At 32.6% G+C, this 10,270-nt stretch overlaps 1 protein-coding gene and 1 long non-coding RNA gene across 2 annotated transcripts; one reads left to right on the forward strand and one right to left on the reverse strand.

The window, feature by feature from the left end:
* Positions 1–398: 398 nt before the first annotated feature.
* LOC143303510 (omega-amidase NIT2-A-like) lies at positions 399–6,556 on the reverse strand. Its single transcript, XM_076623795.1, has 4 exons — positions 6,432–6,556; positions 1,755–1,939; positions 1,185–1,353; positions 399–910 (listed from the first exon to the last, which is right to left on the reverse strand). The coding sequence occupies exons 2-4, from the start codon at positions 1,836–1,838 to the stop codon at positions 777–779; spliced, it is 387 nt and encodes a 128-aa protein (XP_076479910.1). The 5' UTR covers positions 1,839–1,939; positions 6,432–6,556; the 3' UTR covers positions 399–776.
* A 29-nt stretch (positions 6,557–6,585) lies between these two features.
* Positions 6,586–9,026, forward strand: LOC143303511 (uncharacterized). Its single transcript, XR_013059902.1, has 6 exons — positions 6,586–7,178; positions 7,391–7,486; positions 7,563–7,841; positions 7,917–8,185; positions 8,269–8,365; positions 8,538–9,026. It is a non-coding gene; the product is annotated as an uncharacterized LOC143303511 (long non-coding RNA).
* The last annotated feature ends 1,244 nt before the right edge of the window (positions 9,027–10,270 follow it).

Consider the following 10,270-nt stretch of genomic DNA (forward strand, 5'->3'; position numbering starts at 1 on the left):
AATCTGTCTAAATGTTTAAAAGGTGTTATAAATTAAATGTTGTTAAACGATACGTAATTGCCTTTTGATCGTAAATTTTACTATCAAGTAAAATTTTATGGTATTTTATGGTATGGGGTCTTTTATGTATGCGTAATCATTGTGAATTATACCAATTTATGTGATCGATATTAAAGGTGTTTAAAAGCATGTATTTTTTTCTATATTATTATTCTCCTATATTGTTATCCTACATTATTATAGCATTCCTATATTATTATAATATCCAATTACATGTTGATACACAAGATATACAGATTATTATTTATAACGTTTTGGTTTTCTTAATTGAGTCATTCATTTAGTACAAATGATAAGAAATTAGTAATAATTCACAAAAAAGGATATTGTAGTAGAAATATTATAAAAAAACATTTTCTGTTTTAGTGTAGAGTTACTCCTTCTTACAGACAGTGTCGTACAAATCTGTACGTCTCTGAGAAAATGTAGGTATCCGAGCCCTTACTTCCTCAACAACTTTTAGATCTGTTAGAAAAAAGAAACATACGAAGTAATAAGTAATGCTTACTAATAAATTCAACAAATACAGAGGAAGATGGCTAAATCGATAAATTAACGAGACTAAAAATTAATTACAACATGGATCTCTCGCTTTTAATTTTAAGCTGTAAATTACCGATATCGGTGACTGCCATATTCTCTTGAGTTTCCAAATCGTAAAGAATCTTTCCCCACAGATTGGTCAACTGTGTATGTCCCCATGCGTCGTAACTTGCTTAAGGAACACGAGCCGGTGATATACAGGCAACGTATAATTGATTATCATTCGCTCTGAAACGCTGAAGTAATGACCAGTGCAGTGGTCCAGTGGTCATATTGAATGCCGCTGGATATATCAGCATTTGGCAACCTAACCCAGAGAAGCAGGAAATATGAAGCCACCGAATACCAATTAACTTCGTAGTTGCACGGTTCACATTCCATCATTTCTGAATATGCGAGGACAGTCCTCTTATTGTGCTTTTAATTCTTTTATTTGTTTCATTTTCAGCAAATATACTGGTTTTTTAAATTAAGCTTCTTTTTATACAGAGTTACAGATTATATTAATTTTATATAGAATATATTTAAGAAAGATATTTAATTTTTTGCTAGTTAAGTATTGATCGATTAAGTTACTGTACCTTTGTTCCGATAAATGCGTGCCATTTCCTCGAATCTAATATCATAGCAAATGCCAATACCTATTTTGCAGCCCTTCACATCGAACGTCGTTAGGGAGTTACCAGGACTGAGTGAATCACTCTCTCGAAAAGTAATCTTATTAGGAATGTCGATGTCGAATAGATGTACCTAATAACATAAAAATGTGGTCGCTAATTATATTGCTGCAACTTTTGTAATTTAATATCAAAGTTACCAACTCCTAAACTTTAATTATTTTTTATTTAATAACTGACAGCGTTTTTATCACTTTCTTTTATTAAAAAATCTTATCATTTAATAATGTTTAAAAAGGAGAAAAAATAAGTATAATAATATTTTAAGTATGTGAAAAATTTATACAACAACAAACACATTACAACAAAAATGGGCGTTTCCCGTATCATAACGTATTTTATAAACCGTAAATTATAGAATTGGTTATAGTATACGTATGTACATATGTATATTCCTAAATTATTCCTAGATAGAGTCACTTTCTTCACCCCGATATTTTCAAATTCAAAGCCATAAAGGAATATATTACTTACCTTTCGGTGTCTTGCTATCAAAGTTCCATCGGGACCCCAAATAGTACAGGTATTGTACAATTTATCGCCCTCTATTTCAGGCATCGTACCACCAACTACATAGATGTTGTTTTCTTTAGCTGCGTTCGATGAAGCAACGCTCGTTTCACCATCAGGAATACTCTCGCCGTATTTAGGAAAGTACTCTGCATTGCAATATTTCAATTAATGAAAAATAACTGTCTTTTGTTCCAACCACAAATTAAATTGAAATGTTTGTCAGTTTTTTATTTTCGAAATTATCAAAATAACTAAGTTTTATATTTCGACTTAATTAAATATGCAATTTCTTAGCTAATAGTATATATAATAAATTGTTTCTACAGGTTCAAAATGAAAAATGAATATTTAGAAATATTTAATTACGACAATGCTATTTGTATTAGCATCAGTGGCTTGTTACTCAACGACTTTGCTAGTACTTTTTGAAACATAAAGTTAGTTTTCAATTAACACTTATACTAGAGGCGGAATTATAAATGCAAAATAATTGATAATACTAATTTATAAGTACCTAATTATTAGTATCTTCACAAATATATTTATACAAAAATCACGATAATCATGAAAATGGGGAAATCCTATATTCTCGAATCAATTCACAATTTATTTTGTATATTAATTAGATTCCGCGCTCATCAGTACGTACTCACTGGCGACATCGAGAAAATGTATCGGCAATTCCTCGTACGACCAGAGGATCGGAAATATCAAAGGATATTATGGCGCAGCGCGAGTGGAGAAACAGAAACATATGAGCTTAACACCGTAATACTCTTATCATAGAAATAGAAGCAGTCCTCAATTCCCGCCCGCTAACTCCTATCTCCACCGATCCAAATGATCTCCTAGCCCTCACTCCCGGACATTTCCTCATTGGCGATTCATTAATGTGCTTACGTGATCGAGATTTCAGAGACATTCCATCGAACCGACTCTCCAAATGGCAGCATATCCAACAGCTTAAACAACATTTTTGGAAGCGCTGGCATAAGGAGTATTTGAACGAGCTAACCAACCGCAATAAATGGAGCAAGGGTGGACACAGCATCCAAAAGGGCACAATCGTCATCCTCAGAGAGGACAACGTTCCCTCCATGCATTGGCCTCTGGGCCGAGTTATCAAGGTTCATCCAGGCGCCGATGGTGTCATCCGGACAGCTACAGTTCAGACGGCAAAGAGCATTTTGGATCGGGGCGTCAAAAGGCTTGTCCCACTGCCAATTCAACCCGATCTCGAGAAACCCGAACAACTAGCCACCGAGACGAAATAAGATGGGAACTTCAACCACACCTCGCTAGTTTGATCGGTACCCTCTCAACGGGGGGAGAATGTTACGCCATGCGGCTTACCATAGGTCATATTCTTAACTATCGATCGCGGCACTATAATGTCGCAGATGGATCGTCGCGTCTGCCCGGCAAACAAACATTGTAGTGGCAAGCGCGTGGTTCATTAAGCAGGGCGACTTCCAGAAACGTCGACTCGTGGCCCGTATTTTACCTGGCAGTAAAAGAATGTGGCGTGATCCGAACGTAGTGGGGGTCGCCTTCCAGAAAAAACGAAAAAAATCGAAAGGCGTTCAGAACTTTTCGAGAAGTCGAACCGTCAACACATGTGGTATGTCGCGCATTACTTATCAACCAAAACGCAGTTACATTTTTTTTGTTCCTTTTATATCTTTCTAGTTAATAAGTTGTTGAAATAAACATTAATTTATTTGTGTTAATTCTGTGGAATTTCATTGAACTACCCTTATTATCATAATCGAAATAAGGGGATCGATCAGTTCGTGGCGTCGATTATTTAATCGTAACGGGAACTTACAACTCTCGTTGACGTGCTATCTCGCGATCGCGTCTCTCCGCGAACGGTCGAAACAAAATGATTCACTAAAAACTGTCCTGAATTCCTAAGAATTTATTTACCGCAAAACTGACAAAGTGTTTATTTAAAAAATGAGGTTGAAGGTAGTCCTTTTCTTTCATTTCATTCATTTTCATTTTCTTTCTTAAGTATGGCTAACACAATATCTAATCAATTAAAATTTTATATTTTCACGTGAGTTTCTTTAGATAATTATTATCAACATGGTGACTAACTCTTACGGATTAATACGTGTCTGTAGGGCAATCCGGTGGACTTGATCGGCTTTTTACTTCGAAAGTTGAGTAATCGGTGTCGCTTTCTTACGCATCTTTGAACTGTATAAATGTTTTAAAATTGTTTGATCCAGAATGTACCACACCGGACAATCAAGAAGGCACGTTTTATGTCTTTCTTTCCGATTAATAATAAGCCATTTACTGCAAAGAATGAACTTTAAAGGCATTAAACAGCACATCAATGTACATTTCAATTAGACTAAATAATAATGCTATGATTTTATCGGTAGAAACTTTACTTATTAACTTGAATTATTTCTTTCTTTTACTTCATGTTAGGAAGAGTATCTTTTTGCTTGAAATAAAAAATTGATATAGGAGTAATAATATGGATAGAGATCAAAAACTGTTAGGGCAGAAATTACACGTTTGAACTTTATAGTTCAGTATAGTTCAAATAGAAATTATATAGAATTATTTAATAATTTGTATTCCACTGGAATAAAAATTTAATTTCTGTCTTTATCAAATCTCTATTTCAGAGTATTTGTACGTATGTACTTATCGTCTGCTGTATGATCGAATATCGAATAGGTAATAATCGTTGTTACTCATTATGTGAGAAAAAATTATGTATATTCACAACTATGACTATTGCATTTTAGGCGCTTGGCCATGGATCGCTGCATAAAGTTTTCGTAATCCCCGAAACCCAGACAAACCACTATGGAAGTACGGAGGTTCCCTGATAACGGCTAAGCATGTTTTGACCGCAGCACATTGTGCACATATGGATGGAATAGAAAACATACACAATCATAATATTGCCATTCCTAGATTGGTGGAGGAGGTGCCATTTTCGAGTAAGTCCTCAATATATATATATATATATATATATATATATATATATATATATATATATATATGTATATATATATATATATATATATATATGTATATATATATATATGTATATATATATATATATATATATGCTATTGAGTATTACTGAAGTATCATATCCTGAAATTTCTTACTGTACACATATATTGTGTCATAAAGCGTGTACAATTCTTTCTCATACTTTTGGTCATTCGTTTCCTGCATTTTCATTTATTTTTTTATTTTTCAGGGTACGTATATCCCATTTGTACGAAAGAGCGCCTACGAAAGAGCAACTTCGTCGGCTATAACCCCCTTGTTGCTGGATGGAGAGCGTTAAGATATAGTAAGTGATATCAATTTTATAATAAAATTAAACAGTTCCAGTCTTAAATATCTTTCTTATTTTCTTCGTAGGACGACCACGACGTAATGCATTAATGGTAGTACAAATGCCAGTGATTAAGAACGCCAAATGCAAAATAGCTTATTCCAAATTTCCTAATGCACCTGATATCACTGATGGTATAATATGCGCCGAACATGCTCAGGGTGGAAAGGATTCTTGTACGGTAATTAAGTTACAGAGTTACTACAAACTATACGGTATCTGAAGACACGTCAATTCGAATTAACATCAAATCGACGTCTTAAACATTAGAAATAATAGATAAACACAATTCAATAGTTTTGCCCATTTCTCACACCTCATTATGGTATTTAATCTAATTTCCTTCTAATCTTAGTTTTGCTCAAAATACATATAACATGTACATTATGAATTGGAGTATTTCAATACACAAATCAATAGAAGATTATTACTGTATATAAGTATAATTTCAATACAATTCGATCGATATATTTCAGTATCTTTGATTAAAAATTTAACGATCCTTTCAGGCTGACCACGGCGGACCAATGCTGATACAACATGAATTAACCTCGTATTTAATAGGTATTGTGTCTTATGCTTATAAGTGCGGCACAGCTGGGTATCCCAGCGTTTACACTAGGGTCACATCGTACCTTGACTTCATTCTCCAAGCGATGCAATAATATGATATTACTGTTCCATAAATATCATTGTGTAAAAAACGTAAAGTTGGATTTTCTTATTGTGGAGATAAGAAACAGCTCAAATTTACATTGTTTTGTACGTTACAAATTATAGGCTTAAAATGTACGAAATGTAACTTTGAAACGACACTAATTTTCTACGCACGATAAACCTCCACGACTTAGGTATGTAAAGATGATAAACGTATATTAATTCTATTAATTTGGTAATAATAAACCAACTTTCTGAGAAGTTCTGTAAATTTCGTTTCTGTTGTATCAAGAGAATAATGGAATATTCCACTTAGATCGTATACTTCTTGTATGTACATACAAAATTTTCCGGCTAATCTAAAACACTTCATAAGATAGAGAGATTCTGGAGATTCGGACACAGAGAGTGCATAAAATACAAGATAAGTCTCGTGTCTTTCAAAATTATTTTTTATTCGCTAAAAACGTCCTGTGTACTCATGCAATCACATGCAACCTCAAAACTTCACTTATTTTTTATCACTTTCCAATTCAATACACTGTTTCTGCATTTTTGACTATATGTAAGAGAAATTTCCATTCAGCCAAAGGTGTACTTACAGATTATAGATTCCTATACGACTCTCGGTAAAAATTTATCCGCACTCCAGATAGTTAAAACTTCTGTCGACCGTATTGATCCATCTGCACTCTTCGTATGACTTCAATATCTGTTCAGTGCTGCTGCGTAGGTTTCATTGTGTTACGTCAATTCGTTTGTGACCGTTGTGCGAGTAATGGCGCTTTGCAATGGCGATTTGCAGGAAAACAGTGCAGGATGCTGTGATTCGTTTCTTGTGGTCGGAGGTTATGTTTGATGCCTATATTTATCAAAGATTTAATGCACATTATGGAGAAAGTGTTTTGTCACGAAGTGTGTTTGAATGGGCACAAAAGTTCAAAGAAGATCGCACAAGTGTTATGAAAAAACAGCTGGACGCCCGTCCACATCCACGATGACAACATTGAACGTGCTCATGAACTTATGCTCTATGGAATAGACGAGTGACGCTGGATAATGTGGCAAATCATTTGCAAATGAGCCACGGCTCTGCTTATGCAATAGTGCACGACAGATTTGGGTTTTAAAAAGTTTGTGCGAGATGGATGCCGAGAAAGCTGATGAAAAGGTGAAGACGACGATGCATTCGTGGTTCGCAGCTCAGCCCAAAACATTTTTTAATGAGAAAATACGAAGGTCCTTCAGCAAATGGACAAAGTGTATACAGAAATTGAGTGATTATGTCAAAAAATGATGTATGTCTTTTTTGACAATTGCTTAAAATAAATTCTACACCGACAGAGCGGGTAACTTTTTACTCACCCTCGTAAGACACTTAAATTTCCAATCTATTATGATGAATAAAAGAGCTTATACTATTAAATCTGATTGTATTTTGTTGCATGAGAGTACACGTGTATGTGATGTACATTACCTTTATATCCCCTTGAACGCTTCAATATTGCGCATATATACTATATTTTGTACAGCTTCTATAAAATTTTGTATGTTTGTTTAGGCTGTTAATCTAGAGGCTGGAGTACAAAGAAGAGGTACAATGATGTGGGCTGATGACATTTATAATTATCAAGGAATCACCCCTACATTCGCTCAGGTATATATCGTTGACTATAATGTATTTAACATATATGATTGTTAGAATATTAATAATTAATTTTTAATTCTATCAGAATTTTAATGAAACTGTCCCTTGAGAAGGAAGAACTGATACCTTGATATCACGGTTTGTACATCCTATATGTACGACAAATTTTAGAACATTATATAACGAAGAACCAGATCGTCGTGGCCATGTGATGTGAATAAAAGGACTTGAATTTGATGATATTTTTATAATGTTAGATAACATAACTAAGTATCTTCACAGTAAGATAGGATGACATGGTTTACATGATCTTAATGTTGTTCACTTGAGTGATGATATTATAAGGAAAAGTGTAATATCACAGGTAGGATGATTCATAATTTAGAACTACTAACTCATGTATGTATTAAAAATTAAAGAAATATATTAAATTTTATAGGATATTTATGTTTAGTAACCAGTAATTCAGAGATTGGTATTCATGGTTACTATAACGAGGCTGTAGAAACGCACCCTTTCTTCTTTGCAAATGGTCCTGTATTTATGTCTAAGCCGAAACTGGAACCTCTGAATAATTTAGATTTATTCTTGCTATTTTCTAAAATACTTATCTACAGGATACCATAAGGAATGATACCGTATCACACCTAATCAAGTGCCTTAAGAAACATCAACAGGATATCACAGTAATCCCTTATCGACTGATATGTAAGTAAAAGTTATGTGTCATTGTTATACACAGTTATGTGTTAGCGTTATACACAGTTATTTATCATTTTCTATTAATTCAGTTGTAGCCACTACAATATCTATGACACGGGTAGTAATTATAAGAACAATAATGATGTTCTATAAGAGGAAATGATGATTAGGAACAAAAACTTACAGGTAAGTCAAAGTATATGTTATTTGCCATTTGAAAAGAAAGTTACTAACTTAGAATTTTTTGATAAATAATAATTGTGCAAAATATATTGGATGTATATATTGGATATATTTGTCAAAAATTGAAATTTAAGAAGCATTGTAATAATATAACATTAATATTTTGATTTTTCAGGAGATATCATGCGGTGGATGGATAATATGTAAAAAATATTAAGCAGTATATGAATTTTCATATTGCGTAGAGATAACAAAATGAATTTTAAAAAATGTCGACATGGTAATAAGAAATAGCATCATGACAAAGAATATATAAACACAGTTTCATTTTTTATAAATAAAAATTTGTTGTTCCAGATTTTGAAATATAGTGAAACGTTTAATTAGTATCTTAATATCTTTAAATAATTATTATTTTAGAATCAATTGTAATTGTATCATACGTACTTTTGAATTCGTGCAAGAACATATGTAATTTTGAAGTAATTGAAGAAATTAAATTATTAGGAAATTGTTAGACGCGAACAGTATGCGAAAAGTTAGTATGCAGTGTAATAATTATCAATCAAAACACAAGAATTAAATTCTTGAGGAAAAAATTTCCGGAATTTCTTATTTACATGATTATAAAGAAATCCATAATAAAAAGGAGCTGCTTTCTAAAGTATTAGAAGTATCTCTTCCTTGTAATGCCTATGTTAATAATAACGAGGTTCGACTTTTTGTTTTTAGAGGGATACTGGAAAATTTGAAAGTACAGTACCATTGGGAAGAAAATCACGATATTGAAAACGATATTTGCAAGTAAATTTCCAAAAAATCTGTTTTCAAATTTTCGCTTTCTATTTCACATTAAAAGAAAGGGAGGGCTGCCTTCTTTTTCTGCAAGACAAAACAAACATTCTGAATCTCGTATCAATGAATGATGTCAATGAGTTATTTTTCTTTTCAGATTGAACAATATTCCAGATTTATTCATAATTTCATACTACGCGAAGAATAGACTTTCATAGGTATATAAAGGAAATATTAAGTATAGGAAAACTCTTTTTCGTTGTAGGTGACATATGCTTCACGGTTGAACACATATAAATGAAAAAGTACTCTTATGGAGAAAAAGAATTGATACCTTCGATTGACATTAGATAATGTATATAAACTTATGAACAATCACTATCAGTTTGTACTTTAGGTGCACACGCAGATTTGTTGGAGTTCTTATAAAATGTACTTCCTGTACGAACGTTTTATTCTTCCAAATTTTACGATACTATGTCTCATATAATAACTATATGGATTAAACGTAATATAAATGATCCGAAAATAGACTCGAACGACATTAATTGTCTTTCTATTTATACCAATATCGAAAATACAAGTAAAGCCGGAGCAATAGTATGCAAGAATGGACTATTTATTATTTTAAAGCAAATCATAGCATATTCAGAATGCACAGTATTATCATGAAATGTAAATGAATCAGTTGTAAACGAACGATTTTACTGTAAAATCGTTGCCTCCTTTTTTTCATCTGAAATATAGCAGCAATGAGTACATTCTTTTAATATATAATAAAACGAGATATCTTTATAAAGTTACATATGTCATCACTGGTAACTGTTATCTCGTATGACACCAAATATACCGTTAGTATGGAATGATATTTTTATGAAGATATACTTTAATGATAGATTTTATGAATGAAACGTTATATAAGAAAAATTATCTCTTGTCATTCTATGAAGTGTAGTAGCTAATGAAGATTAATTTTACGAAGTATTAGAGCAAAAGAGAATTAAAAAATTAAAAAGATCTAAATAAGATTGTTCGTGTGGCTTAATTATCTCAATTCTGGTACACCACTTGTTACATTCTAACTAATTAGCGCTAAACAATAACTTGCAAATA

This window comes from Bombus vancouverensis, chromosome 13 (assembly GCF_051014615.1).
Source record: "Bombus vancouverensis nearcticus chromosome 13, iyBomVanc1_principal, whole genome shotgun sequence".
Classification (NCBI taxonomy): Eukaryota; Metazoa; Arthropoda; class Insecta; order Hymenoptera; family Apidae; genus Bombus; species Bombus vancouverensis.